The 26,833-nt window shown below is 39.3% G+C and overlaps 1 protein-coding gene across 4 annotated transcripts; it reads left to right on the top strand.

Annotated features, from left to right (window-relative positions):
* The first annotated feature begins 966 nt into the window (after positions 1-966).
* LOC112452980 (solute carrier family 2, facilitated glucose transporter member 1-like) lies at positions 967-25,652 on the top strand. Of its 4 annotated transcripts, XM_025013470.1 has the most exons (8): positions 7,435-7,510; positions 9,868-9,898; positions 10,367-10,426; positions 11,031-11,054; positions 22,193-22,291; positions 22,537-23,101; positions 23,370-23,770; positions 23,872-25,652. In XM_025013470.1, exons 2-8 carry the CDS (start codon positions 9,878-9,880, stop codon positions 24,217-24,219), a joined length of 1,518 nt encoding a protein of 505 aa, XP_024869238.1. In that variant the 5' UTR covers positions 7,435-7,510; positions 9,868-9,877; the 3' UTR covers positions 24,220-25,652. The 4 variants fall into 4 exon arrangements, with proteins under 4 accessions (XP_024869237.1, XP_024869238.1, XP_024869240.1 ...); XM_025013469.1 differs by lacking the exons at positions 7,435-7,510; positions 9,868-9,898; positions 10,367-10,426; positions 11,031-11,054 and adding exons at positions 967-1,175; positions 2,305-2,493; XM_025013472.1 differs by lacking the exons at positions 7,435-7,510; positions 9,868-9,898; positions 10,367-10,426; positions 11,031-11,054 and adding an exon at positions 14,321-14,740.
* Positions 25,653-26,833: the final 1,181 nt, after the last annotated feature.

A 26,833-nucleotide genomic window follows, 5' to 3' on the forward strand; every position in this document is an offset into this window, starting at 1 on the left:
AAGGTTTTAAAATTTTAAAAACATCTAAAAAGACCGTTTTTAAGAAATATTTTAGACACACGTGTTGTCTAAATAGATATAGATATAGCTTATTATTTTGCTGGCTACGTAGAAATAAACCACGTGACGAAATAGATGCGACGCGACGGAAGTCTATTACATATCGCGGCATAAATATTTCATTGACGCAATCACATGATGTCTATAAAATCGCAATACTTTTTATTTAAACGAAAACAACATAAACACGGTTCAATGTTTTAAAGATATTACAGCAACGAAAAGAATTACGACTATACATATAAGAAATAAATTAAGTATTACACATATATATGAATGGAAGAAAGAATTAAAATTCAAGAACATAATAAGGCCAACTCGCGGTCTTATCAATTTAATTGCAAGAATGTCACAAAACAAGAACAATAAAATAATGAAGAAAAAAAAAGATCTCTGTTATCTTCAAATACATCTTAAATGCATCAAATACATCATAACAAAATTAATATTAACGGTCATTTTATTTATGTAAGTCAGCGTGCATGCGATTAATCTTAAATATTAATTAAGCTTCATCAAAGCTTTTCTAATTCTTAGTTTTTCCTTTCACATTTGTTTCTAAAAAGTGGATATTGCGAAGGACAAACTGGACAAACACGATTTAGATCTTCAGGAAAGTGAGTCGCAGTTAACAGGCGATTCTCCAGGAGCTGAACAGAGTTGCGATGCATATCCTCAGGTCAAGTGAAATCAATTACGAGAGCATCGCACAGCGCATCAATTGATAGCGTCGTCGGAGAAACGAGGGTCGAGGGAGATCTTCTCTCTTCTCGATGAAACTCGGAGATTCGTCTAACGGTGGAGGCGCGTTCGCGAAGCGAAGCGTTAAAATTAAATCTAGCCAGAGGCCGTCGGCTACGTCGTCGGTCGTCGGCGACGATGAGTCGTCCTCTCAAGCTCAGTCTCAAGAGCATCCCCTGGCTGCACGGATGCATTCCGGTCACCGATCGACCTAGCGCATTCCCCGCCGCGAATCTCTCTCTTTCCCCGTGAACCGCCCTCTCTTTGTGCGACGCGCACCCGAAAATCTGCGAACGTTCGAGGATCCCTCGCGAGACGCTGAATTCGCGCGAACTCGAGGCTCTCGATCACTCTCATCTAAAAACTTTGCCGAGGTAATGCTTCGTTGTATTGGATCCATTGAGATCCAAATTTATAATTGGAGAGCATGGCACACAATTTCTCGTCCTTCCTAGTCATTATACTCATTAGCGTCAACTTAATCGTAGAGCTTCTCTCATTATTTAACACACATTGTCTACCGTCGCGTAGATTAGGACATCGGGAATACTGTATTCAGTGCGCATACTTGAAGCGGATAATTATAAGTTCCGAGACAATGCGGATCTTACATTTTTACAATGCGCCAGGGATTGAGGGCGCGTTATACAGGATTAGCAGGATACGCTGCGTGGGATTTAAACGCCAATATCATCGTTCGCCGTTCAACCAGATCCGAAAGAGAGAGAGAGAGAGAGAGAGAGAGAGAGAACGCTCGACTATGCAATCACCAGAGGACACGTACTGTCAATTTTCCAATGTTTTCTCGACTCGATTGGGATTTACGGGGAATTTCACCATGCGTTATTGATAATATATTCTATTTATATAAGAGAATCGGATAATCTTAGAGATAAAAACATTTTCTTTATTTCTTTTCAAGCTCTGGAAAATGTGCATAAAAAAATATCGACAAGTACTTGAAATTAACGTCTAGACTAAACGTAAAATCGATCTGGTGAAGTAGTTGCCAGAATTTTGGTCGTCCAATCGTTGCTGAATGGTAGGACGAGGAGGAGAGCACACATGTATGCGAGGAGTATGTCATCGGGTTACTAGCCTTGATCATCGGCCAAATACTTGACGGGGAAAGCACACCGTTGTCACGCTACTCGTGCTAATTTTACGTACGCCACATACGACGCAGAAAAACTATGAAAATTGACAATAACGGTGGAGCCTCGTGACAATGTAATTAATTGCAGCTTCAACAAGTTGTTCCCCGCAAATGCTTTTAATCACGCGACTTATTTATTTGTCGATCAAACACTCGCACTATAACGATCATACGCTAGAATCATACATCTCTAAAAACATATGTCCGCATACGCAAGACGTGGAGCGATTCAATTTTATTATCCTGCTTTTTATCAGTCTAGAAAATAAGAAAATCTTTCATTCTTAAATGAAAAAGGACAAATTGAACTTTGCGGTTTCAACTTTAAAAGTCGCATTTCCGCACAGATGGACCGAGAGGACGAGGACTTTGGCGAGGGCTACATCGCGGAATCGCACCCGTTGAGGCCGACGCATCTCACGGTACCGCTCGGTGGACGCTCCGATTCGCGGGCACCCAGCATCAGCAGCAGCGTCAGCGATCTCGACGTTCCGATATACGCCAGAGAGACCACGATACCTCTCTCAGCGAGGAAGGTAAAGCTCTCGTCGCGATGCGTTCATCGAACGAACGAGCGACGTATATATTTGTTGTTTCAACAAACAAAGCTGAATACACATGAAATTAAATTCGTTCCTCGAAATTAAACACGCGCGTCAAAGTGAAATGTAATGAGAATTTATAACGACGTGAGAAAATTCAAGTCCGATAAAACAAACTCTTGATAATATAAGGGTTTTAATTTAGTATTAATTTTATTCATTCTTAATTATTTACGGCATTACGGCATTTTATAAGTACTACAAAATGTTTTTTTTTCTCTTGAAGAACAGATGAGGTTCTTTAATTCTTCTCAAAGCGGTCGATGTAAGAGTTGCGTAAGCGAAGCTGGGAATTGATATATCATTCAATCGGAGAGACTCGAAAATAATTCGCTTGCTCCTTATATCGAAAGATGTCGCGGTAATGTTGCCTGGACTTGTGCCGTAGCACAATCGCCGATTAAACGCGAGCGTGAACGCGCCGTTTAAATCGGAGCGCGGCAGACAACGAATAACGATACCGAGCTAGCGCTCGAGGCGCGCCGGACCGCGAACGGACTAACGGAGACGAGCACCTATGTAACGAAACATGCGCTAGCGGGAAAACACCCTATTTTTAGAGCAATGTCGAAATCACGTGGTTATTTAAAGTCAGGTGGGCGGACATGCGCGCTCACGCGCGCACGCACGTCTCGCCGACTTTGTAAAAGTGATGTGGAAGACCCGCGTCTTTTCTTCAATTTTGTTTACGAGGTGGCATCCGCGCGAAACCCGCGTGCGTCGAGCAGCACGCGCTTTATCGAATTACAAATTGTTGTAGCTGCATCTCAAATCAATTGGCTCTGTTCTTCGTGTCGGTCGTGCAACATTGTTGTACTGTGTCCGTCTAAAATGAAATAGATATATAATTAGACGTTGGAGGGAAAAGGAGAAAAGATACAAAAGTACAAAAAATTCAACTACAAAGAATAGAACGAAAGTTCTCTGACTCTAAAGGCTTGTCGTAACGTACATACAGGTGATCCGCGAATAACACGGTAAAAAATTATGACAACCTTACTCTTTTAAAAGTTTCTTTTAGTAATCCCTTGGAATCAAATTTTATATCAAATGCTCAATTTTATATGGATCTGAAGTCTTGAATTACACGGTTTTCAATAGCACAAAACGTGATCTTCAAAATTACATGAATCCTAAAAATATCGAATAATACGGCGCTTTTTCAATTAATTATGTTATTCGAGAGTTATCTCTATTATGATCTCGCGAATCCATCTCGTTTTGCGATCAACCCATGCGACCAACCGTTCGGCCGATTTATCGTCACATTCTGCACAAATCATCACATAACGTCCTCTTATGTAATCTTATGTAATTCGTGTTTTTTTAGGGACCGATCGAAAGTATGTATCGATTAACGGCGTCAGAGTAGTGGATGAGCGTCGAAAGATTGATTTTTAGTTCCTCAAACGTTGACCGAGTTGACAATTGTTTTAATGAACGCCCAAACGCCGTGTGCTCGCGTACATGCATTGCGCTTAGGAATTTTCTCGGAATACAGGCCGGCGTCTTAAGATGATTATCACGTCGGATTATTGGCAAGAATTCCACACAACGTGTAACTCGCTGTAAAGCTCTCCTCGCCTACCTATATTTTTCTCAAGTGCAATGTCGTCACGCGAAAAATATTAAACGCTCTAAAATACGTTTAATTAACATCCCTTCTCTATACTTCTATAAGATCATCTCATCTTTTTCATCCGTCTGTTTTCCTTCTGCCTTACACAAAGCCTGGATGTCTTTCCTTTTCTTACATGTTTTTTTTCTTTCAAACATTACGCCAATGAATGCAACAAAACACGATTGACGAAGCGTGCCCGCGAGTGATGCAACAAGCGCGTTGCGCGCCTGTACGCGCATTTGATCCAGGTTTAATGGTGCTCTAGGCAGTCGATTATTAATTTGCCCTCGGTGCGTATCACGGCTAATTAAACGAAGCGTACGGTTCGAAAAAAAAAGAAAAATATATACTAACGCGCTCCGGGCACAAGGTTGCTACCGCCGTTTATTACTTTGGCTGTTGTTTAATATGACAGAAATAGTCCTGTATCCGTGCACGCGCGATAATCGCGCAATAATCCGCGCGTGCCGCGAATTGCGTTCGCAGTCTCAACAGGTGAATCGGCGCTTCTTTCTATCCAATGTCCATGATGACGCGAGTCCACGGGCGACCGCTTATCGATGGAAGCAGCTGTTGCCATTGTCTGCACGAAAGGCACGTGCAACTGCGTGCAACTGTCTGGAAAGTCATTTGAATCTTTTAACTTAGAGAATTTGTGAATCTATAACTGCTGTTTCCTCGCGTTTTTAATACACCAGGATCAACGGTCATATTTTTAACTTGGCTTAAAGAACGCCCGTAAATGTCACCAAATATCGAAGGATCAGAATGTACATTCTTGAAATTCAATGCGAAGGCGGAGAGACGCTCAGTCGTCGCGGCTCTTTTACTGGTCGATTCCGGTGGGTGTGCGCGGAGGCACGTAATCGGTTCTGTCTCTCCCTATCTGACGAAAGCTGCGGCGAGAGTGACGACACATTCGTCGCAACTGCGCGGGATATTTGCTCGTCATAAAAATAGAAAATTACAAACGTCTCTCGCAGGGAAAACGATGTTAAAGCGCGATCGACTGCTCTGTTGCGCGTACGCCAAGTATCCTCGTCTGAGCCACTGAGAATCGATCTAATTAGATCTAACAGATTGTAGATGTAATAATTCTATCGAGATTTTAATCGCGTTTTCATTTTCTGCGGCAGTAATGTTAAACATTAACTCTTACTTTCGTTTACTTATTTATATTATTATTATCTATTACACTTTATTATATATAGGGCAATCATAAAAATTTAATCTTTAGGACTACATTAAATTTCTAATCCTGATTGATCTACTTAGGTAGAATAATTTTCCCTGCGATAACGAACGATGTGTAAATCGAGCCTCTCAAAAACCAGCAGCGCCAATGAACATAGGAGATTTTAAAGATTTCGACTATCTTGAAAACTAAGCTCTTCTTAAGCTCCTCTTGAGCCTATAATAAATTACATACTTGTTAGATCTTGTGTATAACAGCGAAGATTGTAATTACGCATTAACGCGTCATTGCCGTATCAATCGATCGTCCAGTCTCAATTACAGCTGTTTCCGCTCATTATCGTTCGTCCAGTGACAGATTGAACGCGATAAGGAAATTATTCGATACAGCCGTATCGAGTATCAGAATCTCCACGGAATCGTAAATATAATAAATTGTCAGCTGAATCAAACTGGTATCGGGTGGAAAGTAAGAGAGAGTAGAAAGTAGAAGAATCCTCGGTTGAAAATCATTATATTATTTTATTGATTTATTTTATAAAATTTCTTCGAATGTGTCTTTACATCTCGAGCTTATTCCTCAGGTCATGATTCTCAAATGTCAGGATACGTCGCGGTCGATTAATTTCCTTTCCTAATGAGGAAATTATGCGTCACTGACTGGCCCGAGGGAGTGCATATCATTTTCTTTTCCGAGTGTCGCGCCAGCCGCATCCGGGATAATAAGATGAATGTTCGGTTACATTTTCGTGCGATCGTGTCGGGCAACGGCAACGTGCCAGCTCTCGGCGACCGTTTTGCAGACGTCACCGGCCGCCGGCGAGACGCGGATTTCTTCGCGTAGGATCGAGAGAGACCCCACGCACATGTGCGTGTACGCGTTCACCTTGCACTCCTTCCTTTCCTTTCCCTTTTTTTCTAACGCTTTCTCGTATTGTAATTAAAGTAAATGTACCAATGCCTGGACACTCAGTGGACACGTACCTATGTCTGGACACCTTTATCATTTTAGTCTTTAAATAGGTATAACGCGAATTAACGTTTGGATACTGCAACCAAAGTTTCAAAATACAAGAAACATATATTTTTATCTTCGATTTTAATTCGCGTTATATTTATTTAAGGACTAAAATGATAAAGGTGTCCAGACATAGGTACGTGTCCACTGATTGTCCAGGCATTGGCACGTTTACCTTATTTCGTAATGAAACGCGACTGTTTTGACTGACGATATCGTTAAATCGGTTAAATAATATTGTACATGTAACGCGTCTCTCGTGTTTATTTACATTCTCAAGTCGTAAATACGAATATAAATTGTGTCACAAAGCTATGAAGCTCTTATCATCCTAGTGAGGCGCAACAGCGGAAGGGAATTGTGTGACGTTCGCATCCCCTCCGTATCGTGGATTTCTCATAGGCGAATCGATAAACCGCTTATATATAACTCAGCTATTCGATATGACCATCCAATTATGTTTAAGAGCGATCGTCTTCAGTCTCGATATATTAGAATCTGATAGATCAGCTAGATGTACTCGCAATAGAAAAAGAATATTCGTATTTATCTCTCTCTCTCCTCTCTCGCATAGCAAAATTTTCTATATTTTTGTTCTTTATTATGCACAAACACAAGAAGTAACATTTTTTATACTGAAAGAAAGAAATATTCCCACCCGAAAGTAGAAAGTATTATTAGCGCATTTTTTTTTTACCAATCTGAAGTAGAGCCAATTTTTAACACTCATGTAGAGAAAGAGAGTTTCTCGTTATCAACCGGAACGTTGATTTTTCTAAACAAACCCCTCGTTTACTTTTCAAGATGCTCAGCAATTCCGTCGTTCATGACGTCATCATCCCTACGATCGACCCTAAAATCCATGCGTACGGTGAGTGATGCAATCGCGAGTCAATCCGCGCGGGAGTCTCCCCTGTTATACGTGGGTGGCAGATGAAGGGGTGAAAAATGTTAGCGCGCTTGCGCCCTGTGATCGCCCGATGGGGGTCGCACCGGCTGCGCCAACCCTCGTCCGTGGGGGGTTAAGGCACGCGAGGATCGAATCGAGCCGCGTCAGAGTAGACGAGTCCGCGTTTCTTGCATCTCATCTGCGTAGTGCGTCGTCCGTCGTCTGCGAGGTGAGTTTGCGAATATTTCCTCACGTGAAACTCCGCACGTGAATCTTCCGCTGATCGTCAGAAAAAAACGCTAACGACGACTGCCGTGTCGCTAATTTGGTCACGATCACGCACGTGACGTTTTCGACATTCTCTTGGGTTCATCGAATTGCGTCGATGCCGTAATGTCCGATCGGTCCGATCAGCACGGTTGTCGAGGACAAATACTCGATTCTATCAGAATTCAAATCCTCCCATCGCACAACATCGCCAAGTCGAATTCTTAATGATCGAAGCATAGAAAATGTTCCTTGACTTTATCTTTGTATGTGTTGCGGACCGTCAAAAAAATTTAAGGGTTTAACCCTTCAGGTTTTCACCTGAACTTATCAAAGTTGTCCCGATTTCAGTCTCAAAGATTTAATTAACGTCTATGGAGCACTCGTGTTTCACACTATTACTCTGACATTGTCGTACAAAATTCGCGCGAACGAGTAGGGTGGAAGGTATATCTGTTGACCTTTACGATTGACCTTTGCTATCATTCAAGCCGGATTTTCCCCGTGACGTTGGTCGGCGATAAGCGTGATTGTATAAATATGATTATTTTTAAGAGAGAAGAACGCGATAAAGTTCAGTAGTAAACGGAAGGCTGAACATACGGTTTCGTTTCCGCATGAGATACCTCGTAATACTTTATTGTAGTTGCGTGGCACCATTATGTCGTTCACATCGCATCGTGCTGCACGCGGCGTGCGTAATGCGTTTGATAAACATCATAATGTGCCTTTCAGCCTATAGAAATACCTAGTTATCTCGCCGTCCTCGCCACCAAATAGGCGATGTAACTATACCGATGACTGTTACACAATTTGCGTGCTTAAATGAAATTCTTTTTACAGGGGATAAATTATATTTTTTTACGCTGAAAGCATTAACGCAAATGAAATTATCTTCGGGAAAACGCGGCGAGTATACCTATTACCGCGTAATTATATCGTGACAAACTTTAAGCACTCTTGCACACATTTAATCCTGATACGTGATCGAATCGCTTAACAATGAGAATTAACCATGTTAATTCAGATGAGATAAAAATTGATTAATCAATCAAATTGATGCAATCAGAAATGTCATAATTATCAAACTTTTCAATAGAGAGGTCACCTTAATTGAATTTAATTAACATTTTACATTAAACTATAGACAAATATAAAACGTGTGTGTACTTTCTCAGTTTTGTTTAATTCTACCGAACAAATTCTGATCATAACTAGATTAAGAAAAAATTTATATAATTTCTACTTTAAAAAAATTTTTTCTTTTATTTATGGTTATCGATCATTTAACACTTATTTCTTTATAGTACTTACTTTTTTCTATTATAATGTTTCCTTTCTAAAAAGTAATGCTTATTGCCAACCATTTTGTAGTTCCATCACGTACGCATGTCGATCAACTTTTCGTACTTGATGGTAAATGTCTAACTAATCAGATTTGCATAAAATAGTTCGAAGGAGAAAAAATGTCAGAATAATAGAAGAATAGAAGAGCAATTGCATCATCCTGTCCCATCGACAATATAATCGATAGATGAGGTTTTTCAAAGGGAGTTTTCCGTACAAAATTACCTTTAACACATATTTTTTGTTCCTTAATGATTTTATTTAATGGAACGCGTAGGGGTAGCATTTTTATGGAAATCAATATTTATCGTAATTGTGTTTAATTCTTCAATAATATTCAACTCTTATCTCATCAAATTTCGTTCCATCATGAAATTTTTTCTTATCAAACTTCTCCGTGGAGCAAAATATAACAGAATGGGATTTTTCCGCGTGAAACGAGTTCGTTATTGTGAATGTAACGTTTGTACATAATGCACTTTGTCGCGATATAATTCAGAATATTTATAATAGTAATTTTCAATACAAATTTATCACGAATATATTATTATACCAATTTATAAACGTGACAATTTCAACAAATATTTCAAGACTACATTTTTCTCATCGTAATGCTCGTAAGATAAATTTTTTTACGATCTTTAGTCAACAGACAATCATAGTTGATTGCGTCACATTTGCATTTATCATTCTTATGTGAGTTTTTTGTTTGATATTGCGTAACGATGGTAAACGGTCGTTCGTTCTTAGTCGATCGATATCGCATTTTGTAAGACATTCTAGTGGTGAGTTATCGTGAGTTCTAAGAGTACTTTTTATCGCTGTGAAATGACTTCTTCTCATTTTGGAACGATATTGACTTTCGGGTCTCACCCGAATTTGCACAGAAAGATATCACGCTACATATATTTACTCAACGACTACGTTTTTAGAATCTCCACTGACTAACTGTTCGTTTTCTATTCTTTCAAGCTATCATACGATGGGCGTGGAAAAAGAAAAGGTATCGTATATAAGTAGATATATATGCGTAATTCTCACGTCGGAGGCGTAGCCAGAAATTAAGCGGAATTTGCAAAGATTTTACGTAGCTAATTTAATGAGTAAAATCATGCTTTACTATTATAATTCTTGTTATTTCGTTTTATTTATTATAATAAAAGCATAAAATATAAAATAAGATTTAACGTTTAATTTTTTTTTTTACGTATGAAGAAATATCATATAAGTATCGATAAAAACTTTCAACAATGGTCTAAGTTAGTACCTTAAATAATGTTTATGTTAAAAAGATTAAAAAATTTAGCTGAGGTTTAAAATTTAATTATCTCCAATTCTCTCTCTTAAGAAAATGGATTAGATCAATGTTACATTGAATTTTTCAAATATACCCTCGGACTTCCTATATATCGATCTACGCCTCCTTCGTTCGTATGTCACGAGATTGGTGTAATTAAACATTTGGCTCTAGTCAAACGACGATATTCAAGAACAGGCGACGACGCCAACGGCTTTAGCTCCAACACCGAAGGTAATCCTTCCTTCTTCCATGTTAATTCTCGAATATAATTGCTTATTTGCGCGATTAGTCCAGTAAACAATATGAAGAGGAAAATTGATATTCCCAGATATATTTAAAAAATATCACTATTATTTACCATGGTGTGATTTACAGAAACACTGTTTTATTAAGTAACTAGATCGCAATTGAATTAATAAAGATTATATTTGATTCTTTTTTATTATTAATTAAGGGTGCTTTCCATTTACTGACACAAATCATCACAAGTGTCACTCTGTCTTTGTTACTCATTGAATGCCATGAAAGACAGAACGACGTTTGTGTCAACTTGTGTCATTAAATGGATAGCACCCTAAGTGAAACAAATCTCTCTCCTAATTTATAATTTAGTTTATATTTCTTCGATGCAAAATATTATAGGCAACCATACCCGAGGATTAAATAGATTAACAAGATGAACATTCTTCATCGTTTAAAATTATAATGCAAAATATTCCACGAGAGCTTATCCGCCTTGTTAACCGTCCAAACACGATAACGCTTTGACATTCGCTTACGAAATTTCTTATGAAATTAATCTTATAACTTTTTTCGTCATATCTTTTACATGCAGACCGCCGCGGCCGATAAGGACTGGGTAAGTACCAGCTGTTACCAAGCATTCGTTGTCGATAGCCCTCGTGAAAGTGAATTACGATCAAGCATGCATCGCTCGAAGAAAAATGCGTTCGCGTAACATGACGAGTGACAGGGGAACGACGTTGTTGATGTCTCGCCAAAGTCATTGACTCGCAAATTATCGCAATATCTCGTCCCGCGTTCCATTAGCGGAATACTGTCGGATATGTGTAAGCGTGCGGGTTCTGAGAGATCCCGCGTACATATACGTACATATACTATATAAATAATCGAGAGACGATTGAAATAAAGTATTGAAGATTACCATCACTATGCTAAATCATTATGGGAGTAATAATGTCGATATAATTGCCATATATTTACGGCTACCGAAAGCGAGCTGTGCCACGATAAACGCGAAACAAAGTCCACAAAAGATAACGTTCTATCGCGGCAATGTGTTGAAATTTCGGTGATATATCGGAGAACGGAGGTCTCCACCCAGACATCGGCGATTCAACCTCTCGCTATAATTCGCCGATAAAAAATATTTAAAAAGCATTGAGATTCTTGGTGTTAAAAATATAACACTGAAAACTTCAGATAGTGAATTACATCACAAATTAATATCGACATATGGAGCAATATTAAATATTTTCTCTTCTGTTTTAATATTATTCCCATTGTCTGACGCAATGATTAAGAATAATATTTATTCATTATTTTGTAACAATTTAGTAATAGATAAACAATATTGAATAAATAGCAATTAAATTTTGATTTTTCGGTAGACGGTTTTATCTTGATAAAAATCGAGAGATTATTCGTTCGCGACATAAACAGTGAGATATCTAATTTTAAACGTGGATGACAAATTGACGCGAGACATGTTTGTTTGACAAGTCTGGTTTAACAGAGAGCCGTTAAATTTTTAGAAAGCTCGACTTTGTTTCTTGATTATCTCCTATACTGTCAGAAATGGCGCAAGAATGGAGGCACATAAGTTTAGATCGGTATTTACATGCAAATTGGATCTCGTGTTCGTCAGCTTCGGCCGACGTATTACGACAATTAATAACAATTGCTTCTAATAGTGAATAATCGTGTCTGCCTGTCTGAGTCTAAAATCTATTCGTATATCGATATATTTATAGCAACTCTTAATCATTAATCTAAAATAGGGCGAAGAAGATGAAACAAATTGGTGTTTTAAGAGTAATCTCTTCTTCACATCACAATTTTACTCTTCTCTCCTCTCAATATAAATGAAAAATTTATCTGAGATATTATTTGAAATCGCGATATCATTTTTATAACAAGATGATATATGTATGTGTAACGCATGCACATTGCACATACAAACACATACACCTGACATCCTGTATTTATTTTATACTGAATTATGATATATTAAGTGATTAGTGTTTGGCTTTAATTTGATACAATTGTGTATAGTGATAAGATATTGCACACTACCATACTGCTATTATTCGTGAGTCAGTGTTCGAAGCGTTTCAAAGATCTCTGTCTTCCTCGATTAAACGGATATATATATCCGAAATTTGATACATTTTGAGATGTATAGTAATATTTCATTAAAGCAATACTTTTATATTTATTCACATATTTAGTTATTGCTTTCAATATCTAGGCTCGAATAACGTTGTTACACGGAACAAGTGTACCGTGTCGGAGACAAGACGAGTTTCGAAGTCGGCCATGCGAAATTCACCGGGCCATATGCGCGAAGTCGCAGAAGTAGTCCGCTTCAATGCGGCTTAATTGTAAAATTGACACGTACTGACATGACCTAACCGGCTTTCATTAACGGACCGCGTCCGGTATCGTGTGTACTCCGATGTGGACCGTCCAGAAGCGCGCTCTCGTAAGAAACGCAAAGAGGATCGCGTCAAAGTGCAAAGACTAAGAGATGCTTCAAGTATTTCCACGTGTATTTCCAGTTTTTTTTTTCTGAGACGACAAAGTGCGCGTGTAACGTTTGCTTAGGATCCGTGGAATCCGTAAACATTATAATGTGAGCTTAGAATATTTTCTGGGAGTTAGAGCATTTTCGGAGAACACTGGTGGGAATGTTCCACGAGCAATATTTTAAGAGTACCTAGAATGCATTATTTCACGTGGGCCAAGAATGATCCAAAAGTATTTACTGAAATACGAGTATTTTACATACATATTTTGAGAATAATCACGAAAGAGGGAAAATTTGATATTTTAATTAATTTTATAAATAATGTCCCTCTTCTTCTATTTGGATTTATATTTTGTACTTTAACCCTTAAATACCACACCTCTCTCAAGAATCTCGTAAATGACACATAGGGTCTAAAAGACCCCAGCATGAAAAATGTCTCTTTACTCATTGATTTTTTGATATTTATTAGTTATGAAAATTATTTTCAATGTTTGTTCAAGGCTTAGAAAAGAGAATAAAATGTTTATATTGTTAAAATTTCAATTTCAACATAGTATAAAAAATTAAGTAAACTGAGTACTGCTAAGTGTACAAACGGGTAGGTCAATCACTCAACTATCATGAATGGGAGCATGAGCTCCATTTTTGGCGGAAACATTTGAAAATATATAATTGTAAAGAGTCTGGGGTCCGCTGGATCCCGCGTGGCATTTAAGGGTTAAGAATACTTTCTCATCTCTCTTCTTGTTTCTTATACTTAATAATAAATCTCAGTGATATACGCCCGGATCAATCGTAGATCAGAAGAGTTTCGTGTAATGTGACTCGGATGTTTTTGCAATCGGCGTTTCCGTTAATAATAAATATGCGCCTCTGTCATCACGCGATATTTGTTATATCAATTCCTGCCTCGCATCGCAAAACACTCCAGTTTTTTCCCGTAATACGAGTACGACTGGGATCACTCCGTGTCCGATATCCCGAATCAACCGCGCAATTGGATCACGATGCTCGCGGTTTCCATGCGTTTTTCTCGACGCAAAATCAGAGAGCTGTCGCGAGCCGCAAAATTATTTGTCTGATTTTCATAGATATCCTTTCGTACTTGAAATTAAGTAATTGAAAATTAAGTTTGGAAACATTTAGCTAATTATTATGAATTTCAAAATTATACATGATTCCACTAGAAACTTTCGCTCTCGCCGTTGCTTTCGCAGGTCGAGTATCATTAGCGAGTGCCGTGCTTTTCGCGTTCCAAACTGCTCGGTCATCCGCTATTTCGTTTCTTTTTTTTTTAGTGGGGCAATCCCCCCCATCGTCGCGGTAGGGGTACGTGGGACGGTGAAAGGTTCATACGACCGGAATCCAGTCCCAGGGTCGCCCATTTGTGCTGTCGTTGTATCGGTCCAGGAGGAAGAGGGGGACACGAAGGAAGAGAGCGGGGTCTTTTGAAAATCGGCTTCGGTTATACCATCACACGAATATCGGCGACAGTCGTACGCGCTCACGATCGTAGTACGGAGGTCTCGTTCGTCATCTCGGGATTTTTCTCCGCTCGAGCAAATTTTCTGAATCGTCGCTCTCCTCGCGGTCGATATTTCCGAGAAGAAATTATATCGTAAGAGAGAAAGAGTGATTGCATCCCAAAGAGAGACATACAATTTTAAAAGAAGTAGAACGAGACAAAAAAAGACAGAGAAAGAGAAAGAAAAAAGACAAGTGTATCAAGTGACGCGCACGGATTACTTGCTTCAAGCAATATGGAGCTCAAGGTAAAACTCTCGAATGAGAGAAGACATCTGGTTTTTTTTTACGCTCAAATGTAAACAGCGTATCCGGAATAAAAATAGATAAATTTTACTAGCTGGCAAATTTATGAAGCCGAACTTTTTAGTGTAGCTTTTCGAATGTACGTTTAAACCTCGAAATTAAAATTTTGTTAAATTAAACTTTAATTAAAATTGAAAGAAAAAGGACACGATTTTGTTCACTATTCGTTATTCTGAAAATTCGATTTACGAGAAGCCTGTCTTCCTTGATGGTTAAATATTTAAAAGTTATCGGTATCTTAGCATTTTAGTTGATGAAAAAACGATGGAAATTGAACGAAGAATCACATATTTGTGCAAATTATAAATGTGCCTCTTATATCAAGCCACCAAGTTTTCTCTAAAGGTTAATTTTGAAATGGATATGCAGCGAAACCGGATAAGAATATCGTATTTTCTACTCGAAAGAACTAAAATAAAAGTTTGCGAAAAGGTCGACTCGGTATATTTTAAAACGTAACGATCGTAACTACTGTCGAACCTCATCAACATTTTACAACCACTTTACCCCAAGATTGAAAACGCATAAAATTATTCGTGACTTTAATCGGCTGTGTCCAAAAATATGTCTAAGATAAATAAAAGATATATTCCAGACAATCCAAACATCGCTTGTAACGCCCATGACTGAGAGACTATTTCATACGTTTAGACGTTATATATATATATTGGAGTCAAACGGAGCACGCCAATCGATTTGTTCGGTTCAATAAACTCTTCGCTCGTAAGAATTTACTTGAATTTTAGTCCCTACATCTTTTCCTAACTTTTCATATTTTCTATATACAAAATGCAACAAAAATATAATAATAATAAGTAGTAACAGTAAGAAAAGTACACCGTTATTGATATCGTATTCTACAGTTACTTCTTAAGCAAGCCTCAAAACAAGGCAACAACGTGACACGTATGATATTAACTGAAGATAAACACGTCTGTATAAATACTTACATTTAAGAGTTTATATTTTGGAGAGAATGAGTAAAGATGACAAGTATAGATAGCGTAGCTAAAAGAAAATAACTGAGTGAATAATAAATGAGTGATCTGAAAAAAAATTCTTATTTCGTTATACAAATCTTTAATTTTATTTGAAATTCAATGCTTGCTTTTCGATTTCTGCGTTATAATTATTTAAACCAAACTTTGATGCAATAAAGCCGAACAAATCTTCATTTCGTGAAGTAAAATTACGCATCGCAAAAATATTGCAAAGAAATTGACAAATCCATGATCGCGTTGATCGTGCAATTCCAAAAGTCACAAAATATTTTGTTTAATCTTCTTTTTTTATAAATAAGAAATTAAACGGTATATCGAAAACTTGAGATCTTTGAGTCTCGCGTGCTGCAAAGGCAGCTTCGCATTACGCAGCGATTGGCTGCGATTCGATAATCGTCAAAAACGGAGGAAGTGCCTCGTCAGTGCTCTTTGAATACAATGTATGAATAACGAGAGGTACTCGAAAGCTCCCGTTGAAAGCCGTTATTATCATCAGACTTTATTTTTGCGGATTGTAAAGTGATACGCTATTATCGCGCGTGGAATTTTAATAAAAAGTCCTTCGGCGAAAGAATGGAATCGGCTTGAGAAATGTTACTCATGCGGAACAGAATGACACATGCGGCAATTGATTCTTTTGTCTACCTGGAGCACGCGACATTTTGCGTTCTAAGGTGTTCGTAACACTTAACACAATCGGCACAATTAACGATTAACATACCTAAAATGATTAGCGCTGCACCGTCATCTTCGTAGGAAATTCTAAGAAAGAGGTTACGCGCGATTATCATAATGCGCAAATAGTCATCGTTATTAAGTCCTACTACGTATCACATCAGTCATTTTGCGACTGCATAAGAGGCGTTTATGTTAATAACAGGTGTGCCACAAAATCGCCTTCTTTGCAGCGTCCAATCATTCTAAGAACGTGCGACACTTTTTTACGCCACTTTTTGCTTAAGAACACAGCGAAAACTAGATTTAAAAAAGACAGTTTCGAAAAATCAATTTAAAAGAAATAACAAAAATAAAATTGCGCGTGCAATTCTGCGTTTTGTTGTATATAAGTATATCCGGTAGAAATTAGCATATCTTACATCTTGACTTTTCAATAACACACGAGCGAAACCTCATCCGCGATGACCGCGATACGTCTTGTCTCGCCTTGATAACGACGCAAAACGGCTGTGTTCCATAATACCGAATACCGAAACCTTCATTTGGAAGGCGCTCATTAAGTTGCCGATATTATCTCAGGAGGAGGGCCATTAGGTCAAGTACTTTCTATTGCCTAACTAACGACAAGAGGATAATACGAAACCCTTCTATTTTAATCAAGTTTCTCCCGCAAGATCTAGCCTGATGATTAAAAAAAAAAAGAACTGAAAAAAGGAAATTGAATCAAGAGAGGAACGGAAAAGGGAATAAGCAGATAGAAGATATAGAAGAGCGATACTGAGCGATTGTGAGCGGAAAGAGTGGAAGAGAAGAGACCGATATCGGCGATATCTATATCCAAGAGGCAAGAGCAATCGCGGACCTTGTACGGGGGCGCGTATTCTTTTCGCAGGCGGGCTCGTGGCCCGTCAAAATTAGCGACTTGGCGAAGTAACCAGAGCAACGGCGTCTCGAAAACACGCAGCACACGCTCAAAACGTCGGCGGCGCGCTCGTGCGAGTACTCAGGCTATTTTTAACACGTCCGAGCTTCCCATCGTCGAGCTTGCCGTCGCTCTCTCGGGAGGCTCGACCGGCTCGACCGCCGGCTGCACCAATCGAGCAACGACACGCCTTCGCCACGGCCAATGTAGCTGCGAGAGGATTTCCTTACGGGCACATGCGTGCACTTACACATTGCACTTACACACTTACACACGAATAGGTCGTTCTTTGTGACGCGAGATACGTCACGGCACGGCGGTCTGGAACTTTGCTACGTGAGGAACGACGAAATATTCCCTTACGCGATTGCTTGTGTATGTAATATACCCGTCGTGCGTACCGCGCACATTTACAATGCTCACATGCAATACATACGCGCAACCGCGGGCAGCCGTTGCAACGGCTTCTAAGATCATAGGCGTCGCTTTCGATCAACGACAGTAAACAACATCGTCGCTTAAATGAAGAGTTACTTTACTACTTCTGTGCAGGTTGATATGAGATATGTGTCGAAAAGAATTCATTTTGAAACATCTTCGAAATTATAATTTATAACTCTGCAATTTAAGCTCGAATTCCTTTCCTCTAGCAAACAGATTCTAATTGACAAAAAAAGCAATTTAAAAAAATGAATTTTTTATATTTGGAACAAAGTGTAATATTAAATTAAATTCAACATTTAGCTATTAGGAATAGACGAGCAGAAAAGAAAAAAATTTAATTTAAAAGCTAGTTTCCCACTTTGATGGCGGATTAGAAATTCAATTTCACGGAATAAATTCCTGTCAATTTTTCTTTCAACTCAGCTATTTTTCTGCAGAAATTCTATCATTCTGACAAGTTTCTCATGAATTTTGTAGTAGAGAAGAGAATGGAATATGCGTAATACGCACATTTTCTACCTAAAAAAATTAAATTAAAAAAGATTAGCAGAATTTTATTCTTATGAAATAATCTTGAGATAAATTCGAAATTGTAATACGAAAGATTACAAGAGTAAATTGATAGTAAAAGGTAACATGAAACGTGAATTCAGGTCGTTCTCTCCCAAGGTTTCATGCCTGCATGCATTCGTCGACCATGATCTAGATCGGTTTAACCACTGTCTCATGTGCGATCAATATCACTCAATTTTGTAGTAATACGCATCCAATTGAACATCGCGTATTGATTACGCCTAAGGGTCGACACTCTTGCGCGAATTCGCGTAACATACGGGTTTCAATTTTTAACATTAAACAGCGTTTATATAGCTGCTATAATATTAAGAGTTTAAGTCGGAATTAAATGAGGAATGATTTGTTATCAATTTGCATCTTATCTAGATGAGATTTTCTATTTAAATCGACACTTTTCCCTCACTTTTCCATTTCTATTTCCACATTTTTTGTTTCACGAAAATTATTTCGTTTTATTGGCTTTGCACGCTCTCTTAAATATACATATATCTACATTTGACATAAATGTAATTGTGTGAAAATTAGGTAATCGTAAATCTTCAGCAACGGCAAAGTATTTAACAGCGACTTTTTACGTCAGTATATAAATTTACTCGGCGAATCGCTTTAGCATTGGTAATCTCTTTAGTCGTGCCTCTGTACGATTATGCACTGGATAATGGAATAGATATCGTCGTGGAAAAATAGGTGTGCCATGTGCTCGCTATTTATACTTTCTGCCTGATCGCGCATTTTTTCTGTTTAGACGGTAATCGCAAGTGTATGTGACATAACATTGCTTTTTATATATCCTTGCTGAAATCAGATAAGTTGTGATCGACACGATTAAAAAAATATATTATCCGAAATTATGAATTTCTAACTTGCGATATAGCTGCTCGATGTTTAACTAATCAATAATGGAATATTTTAATTTCTTTCTATTTCTATTTATCCATTTTATATAGATAACACATATTGAAGTAAAATTATTTATCTTATACTCTCTTGATCAGATTTTAAAAACAATCTGTATTTCGGAGATCAGATATTGCAACGTTGCAAATACGAATCTCTATATCGATTCGTATTAATTAAATAATTTTCTCTAATTGTAAGTATAGTAAGTTTTAACACCTTCACATATTGATTTTCTGCATTGTCTCTTAACCGTAGAGAATTTCGTACGTTTCCATTCACATTAATAGATGTTAAATAATGCGAACCGTCAAGATTTAAACTCGCGAATCACTGATAAGTGCGTTTTACATAACACTTCTTTCTTTGCATTTTTTAGAAGTCGTTTCTATTTGCGAAGCGGTGTCGCGATAGTCTTCGTTATTATTAATGTAACGCGTGGACTTTGTTGTTTACGACGGTAATTGCGAATCAGCAAGAGAAACTGCAAGAATATACGGTGAGACAGTTTATATTTTGCGAAATTCGATAACTTTTCATCGAAAAAATGTTGCTTACACGGATACTTAATTAAATTTGCTCGTTTTATTTGCGTGAAAAATTTACGGGAGGCGCGACCAATGATCGATGCATCACGAGATAAGGATTTAGCACCGCTGATGTGCGTTGCGCAAAATAAACTGTTTAGATCTCTCATTTGCACCGGCGCGGCGTGTAAAAAAAACGCGAATATATCTTTTAGTGTACTCAATATAACGCCAAAAATTATTAATCTGCCGCGAAATCCAACAATTATGATATACCGCGAATGTAACGTTCGGACGATTTGCATCTATCTCTATATAGCTTGTCCGGCTAAACAAGATTTAATTTTGCTCGCATCAATTTTAAGAATTGAATTATTTCAAGCAGATAAAGATCGAAGAAAATAAAATCGTAAAGCGGAAAATTCCTGTCACATAAACACTCTAATAGATCTGTTTACTTTGCTGCTCTCTTTCCATATCCGCAATAGAATAAGGACACGCTCTTGCGTATAGAGCTATTGAGAGATACAGAGGACAGAAAAATGAAATTTTTCGAAGCGAACTACAGCGAATAGATAAATTACAATTAATCGCCACTTATTTCGTAACAAGAGATTAAAGTCCGATGTACGATCTTGACGGAACAGAATTTCTTTCAATAAATTACAATCTCGGCGCATAGTACATAGCATTGTTATCGTATATCCGCGTACGAAGTACACTCGGCCGTCGGATCGCCGACGTCAAAGAAGACTCGCAACATTGTCAAAAATGCAGCGATAAATATTTATGCAAGTGCTATGCATATGTAAACATACGTGCTTGGGACAATACGATGATAATGCATTTGCGATGATTCTGCCACGTGATTGACCCATTTTTTTACATTCTCCATGCGATTGTCGTGGAATTTAGAGAATTGATTATTTCAATTATTTATCTCAATCAAAGAGATTTTTTCACCGATTTATATTCTCGATAATATCGACGTTATTAAGTGAGGCGAGAGTATAAAACCTAACATTGAAGTAAACCCCCTCCCCCTATATAATAATCCACGAGAAATAGATGAATTAAGATGAATGGAAAGTATAATTCATATCTGCAAGATTGATGAATTCTCGCTATTAGCAATTTATCTCTTTTCTCCTTTTTTTTACTATGTTTTAGTACTTAATTGAATACCAAGTATCGAAACAAATTCGTTTTAATAAGATATAATTTGCACGGCTTACGCCATTGCTTGGCACACAAGCTCACGCGCGTAACGATAACGAAGTGTCGTTTCTCCATGGAAATGATGTGCGAGTGTGCGTGCGTACGTACATGTTTGCACTATGCAAATCCAACAAAAAAAAATGAAGTAATATCGTAGCGCCGTGTTAAATAACACGAACACATACGCACGCATGTGCGGTATGCGTGTATCTTCCGGGTGGACAGATATGTGTGCCCCGCACGTGCGCGCGTGTATGCGTGAGTGTTGTGTGGCGTGCTAGTATAAGAATGGTCAGCGAGGATACCGACCCACCAGTCTTCGGCACGTGTTGCGAGACACTGGAGTACGATATACTCTACATTGAAAATTGAAACAACACCGCGAGGCAAACGATCCGGCGACACAACACTTACGCTATTATTTCATCTATTGCGCGCGAGTCAATCGGTGAAAGTGAAATATCGGAACGTGATATAACAGTGCGTATTAATTTGTGCGTGGCAAACCTACGGGATGACGATAAAATCAGCCGACCTCGAGGTGCCATATCTGAGAAGAGCGGTACGCACTCGACTCCGAAAAAGTAGTATTAGAATGGGAGGAGAGAGAAGAACTCCATTTCTACGAAATTGGATAACTTTCCTTTTAAATTAGCAACGCTTCTTTTTTCCGCGTATAGATATGTATAAATAAAAATAAAGATATGGAATTATTGACGAGATATTTCCTGTAAATATTCCGCGGTTCACTACTCGTACAATTACATGTCGATTCTTCCGACTTGATTCTGAATACCGGGCAATATTTATCACATTATACTTGCGCGTTGCATATTCATCGCTTCATTATTAATACGCCTTATCGATACTTGCATTTTAAGAAAGAACAACGACGTCGTTTCGAATATGCCAAGGAAATATTCCTTACTAAAATTATCCGTAAATATTTCTTTTTAAATTTTAATATTTTAAAGTTAATTGTTTAAAAATTAATATTTTAATATTAAAATTGTGCATTTTTTAAACAAATATTTTCCCTTCCAATATCAGATTTTAAAATAATGTATTTGATATAATATTCTTTCGGTAATAACTCTAAAATGAGATTTCCCATATCGATTTCTGCCGTAGGGTCTCAACGGCCGGCTAGCGTTCGCTATCGCGGCAGCCGCTCTCGGCTCGTCGTTTCAGCATGGATACAACACCGGGGTAGTTAATGCACCTCAACAGGTACGGATACTAACTTAATCGTAAGACATTCTCAAAACATCTTACATTAACTATTTGCAAAAACATTTTGTCAAAACTGTTACATTTGCTTTTTCCTAGTATATAACAATAACGGTACATATAGTATATTATATCAGAATCACGAGACCGTAAAATATTCGTGATGCATAAAAACGAAAAAGAAGTAAATGACGAGTGAAAAATGATGAAAATTACTAACCAAATAATGTTCTAACCTTTGTTAGCTTATCGAGGACTGGATCAAAGACCTGAAGACGAATCGCACGGGTGTCCCAACGGAAAAGACGGAGGTGACGTTAATCTGGTCGTTGGCGGTATCGATATTCTGCGTCGGTGGAATGATAGGTGGTTCTCTGGTGGGCTGGGTGGCGGACCGCTTCGGTAGAAAGGGCGGTCTGCTGTTGAACAACATCCTGGTCCTCCTGACTGTGATTTTCGAGGGTAGCGCCAAGGCGGCGAAGAGCTACGAAATGATAATCGTCGGCAGGTTCCTGATCGGTATAAACTCCGGGCTGAACGCTGGCCTGGCGCCGATGTATCTGGCCGAAATTTCGCCCGTGCATCTGCGCGGTGCCGTGGGCACGGTCTATCAGCTTGTCATCACCATCTCGATTCTGGTATCGCAGATCCTCGGCCTGGAGCAAATCCTCGGTACCGCCGAGCAATGGCCGTTACTGCTGTGTCTAACGATCGTACCAGCGATCTTCCAGATGTGCACGTTGCCTTTCTGCCCCGAGAGTCCCAAATACCTGTTGCTTAACCGCGGCAAAGATATGGATGCGCAAAGAGGTAAGGAAGAGTATAATTTATTATAGCACGCAAATAACGAATGTAGGATGCAGCTTATAAAAAAAATACTTTGAAAAGAGTTTATTCCTGAGTGTCCGGTCTTCGAAATCGTGAAACCGTGAATCGATTGTCTTTTTTTTGAATCCGTCGTTTTGAATGCGTCATCATAGAATAGATTCGAATTCTTTTGTTCGACACTTTTTCGCTCTGTCGACTTTGTCCGACTGTTTGTCTTTCTCACAGAAATCGTTTTCTTTTTTCTCAATAGGGCTATCCTGGTTGCGCGGTACGATCGAAGTTCACGACGAAATGGAAGAGATGCGGGCAGAGTACGAATCGGTGAAACTGGTGCCGAAGGTCACTCTACGTGAGCTGTTTGTAAATCCAACGCTTCGCATTCCACTATTCATCTCAATCATGATTATGTTCGCCCAGCAACTATCCGGCATAAACGCCGTCATGTTTTTCTCAACGAAAATCTTCAGGATGGCGCAGCTCGACAAGAATGCCGCCCAAAACGCCACGATGGGAGTCGGCGCGATGAACGTCTTAATGACCATCATCTCTTTGGTGTTGGTAGAGAAGGCAGGCAGAAAAACGCTACTCTTGGTCGGATTCTCCGGCATGTTCGTGGATACCGTCTTACTCGCCATTTGTCTCGTATTCGCTGTAAGTATTCTTGTGTCCTTCAGTTAGTCAATATACAATATGTACAATAGCTCTCGAAAGACGTTGAGATCGCAATCGAACTTTTCACTTACGCATTGCAGGAAACGTCGCAGGCAGCAGCGTATTTCTCGATCGTGCTTGTCATCATGTTCGTCGTCCTCTTCGCCACTGGACCGGGAAGTATTCCGTGGTTCCTGGTGTCAGAGTTGTTCAGTCAATCCGCCCGACCATCCGCTACCTCCATCGCCATCGCCGTCAACTGGACCGCGAACTTCATCGTTAGCATCGGCTTCTTGCCGCTGCAGGAAGTGCTAGGCGCTTACGTGTTCATCATCTTTGCGGTGCTGCAGTTGTTCTTCACGATATTCATATACAAGAAAGTACCGGAGACGAAGAACAAAACCATAGAGGAGATCAGCAGCATGTTCAGACAAAGATCGTATGAATGAAGAATATAGTCCAAATGGGTAAAATATTTTTCAAGAACAAAGTCGGCACGATGACCGTATGAACGATGACTGCGTTCGTTCTCTTTGTCTTTCTCTGTCTGTGTCGAGAAATTCAGCGTTTGGTCTGGCAAAAGTGGCACGCTATTCTATGGTCTATCAACGCGCTTCCAATATTCTGTCCGTACGCAAATATCAAAGTTCATCGAAAGGATACTCGGTGAATATTTGTGTGTAACCGCGATGTGTGCTGCAATGTATTCGGCGTAGTTATAACCCGCAATCGTGCCAATCTATAGAAATCCGGGAATCTTAATTTTTTGTTATATAATTATTTTAACTTTTTAGCGTGTTTTGTTCTTAGTTTCTTTAACTCAGAAACTCCGTTCCAAGTCGAGCTGCACGAACGCGCGCACATTTCGCCCTGGGCCCTTTATTAAGTTATGTAAACTTCATATCAGTTCCTATGTTGCATCCAGCGAAGAAAGTTATGGGAAGAAGAATAATTGAAATGGCGCGAAACAGCTTAGGAAACATGATTCTTTTATAAAGTCTTTTCGAACAATAATGTACGCCATTACCTGTACGAATAATTACAGTTCTAGTCATGAAAAGACCCGTGGACGGAGTATAATGTTGGAAGAATCTTATGCGCTGGCTGATTTTATTTTTATTACCGAACCTCCGATTCGTTTTACATCGACAGATCCGTATCGCTTCGCTAAACGAATTTTTAACGCGGTATGGCGCGAAGTTGTATACTATATTTTAAATCAATAATCAATAATCGAGTACAATTGGGCTAGTTTTTATAGAACATAGCAGTTTTATAATAGCGGCGTGAAAAACTTGCGTTCCCACTACTGAATAATCGCATCGCATTACTGTCTAAAGAAATTAAAAAAAATAGAAACGCGATTATGTCGATTAGTGAAGAGGGTATCAATTGCCTTTTTATGAGATATAATTTGTAATAGAAATTTAAAGAATATTTTATTATACGTAAACCGAGATGTAAGTTTTATTCGAACGAGTATGGAAAGAATGCTGTTAGGATAATTGTAAATATAAAAATATATAAAGACTAGTATTGTGCATAGAGCGTAGGAAATAATTATATTTATGTATGCATGTAGATTTGATTAATGTTTAAGAATGTATATCAACGTTGTCATATTTTTTAATTATTTAGATTAATTTCAATTTGTGTATACATAAACGTAAAAGAAAACATACTAAATGTAACTCAGGAACTTAGCTGATCGTTATCTCGTAAATAGCAGGTGCAGGATACAATGTTTTATATTTGACGCTGTGTCCGTGCCTCTCAAGGAATACTCATTTATGTAATAACCGTTTAAACGGATTTATTGTAGAAAACAGAAGGCATCTAAGTTTATGATAATAACGTTAAATAAATCACCGATTTTTATCTATTTCGTTCGAAAGTGTCATTTGAAAAAAAAAACTTGATCGATCAGATTTATTATATATATGTATTCAGGATGTTATCCACACACGTATGTACCATGTATATTAATCGCAAACAATTCAACTTGTCGCAAAACTGTAAATAAATGGCGCGGCGTGCACGATAATTCCGAGATTCAAAGATTTATCAATCATTCTTCTACTTTATACCGTATACGTTGTTTTCTCGACAAGCATACACCTTCGTGGTTATTTTGGCGAGGTGAAGAAAACAATGCTGTATGTACGTAAAGCGCCGGCGAGCCGCAAATCAACCGCAATCGTGAAAAGGAACTTGTTGGCGCCTTTGCTCTCCAATCTCTTTTTCTGAAATGTCAATTACATTTTTTCATTACCCGCAGATTACCCTAATTTGTATAAGTAGGTGCCGGCCTCTGATGGAGGAGAATGGAGGAAAATACCGACGGTAACTGATTGTGAGCCCGAGAGAAGTATAGGCGACGCGGCGCGCGGATCGTCCCGTCTGACGTCTCGTACTCCCGTTTGGTCTCGCTCGCTGGAGTTTGGAGTCGTTGGATTGGAGGTTGGAGTAAACACGAAGCGGAGGCGCCGCGCTCGCACACCTCGTGCGTGCTCGCTGGCGTTCGCGATCGTTCGTAACGTTGTGACAATTCTCCCTGCGAGCGATAGGGGCAGGGGGTGGAAAAAGTTACAGCTGAGACTCCGTGTTTTTATTCGTATCGCGTCTTCGCGTCGCGTTCGCTCGAGAGGTGGCCGAACGACGGCGGGGACGACGCCGACGGCGGTCGAGACGAAAACGGCGACGGCAACGACGGCTGCGGCTAGCGGCGGCGGCGGCGGCGGCGACGGCGACGGTGGCGGCATTCGCGTTGTTGTCGCCGCGGCGGCGGCGCGCACACGTCAGAGACAGAGACGAGGTGGCATGCTCGTAGCGGCCGCGGATGCTCGCGGTAGCCGCCGCGAAAGCGTCGGCGACGGAACCGCGACCGCGGTCGCGTCGAGAAGATGTCAAGCGTCGGCTCGCTGTCCGAGCGACTCGTCGTGAACGGTGAGAGGAGCGTCGACGCTGCTCCGGCTGCGGCCGCGGCCGGCGCTGTCAGCGGCATTAGCGGCAACGGGGCCAACAGGGGCGGGGGAAGGGGTGGAGCGGGCCGCGTGAGCGTGG

The sequence above is a fragment of the Temnothorax curvispinosus genome, unplaced genomic scaffold (assembly GCF_003070985.1).
Source record: "Temnothorax curvispinosus isolate PA1 unplaced genomic scaffold, ASM307098v1 QBEX01003901.1, whole genome shotgun sequence".
Lineage (NCBI taxonomy): Eukaryota > Metazoa > Arthropoda > Insecta > Hymenoptera > Formicidae > Temnothorax > Temnothorax curvispinosus.

Bases quoted from the DNA above. Each gene is read 5' to 3' on its own strand.
- LOC112452980 (XM_025013469.1), top strand. From the start codon at position 2,305: ATGGACCGAGAGGACGAGGACTTTGGCGAGGGCTACATCGCGGAATCG. The intron at 23,102-23,369 runs GTAAGGAAGAGT...TTTTCTCAATAG, and splicing joins AGATATGGATGCGCAAAGAG to GGCTATCCTGGTTGCGCGGT. The intron at 23,771-23,871 runs GTAAGTATTCTT...TACGCATTGCAG, and splicing joins CCATTTGTCTCGTATTCGCT to GAAACGTCGCAGGCAGCAGC.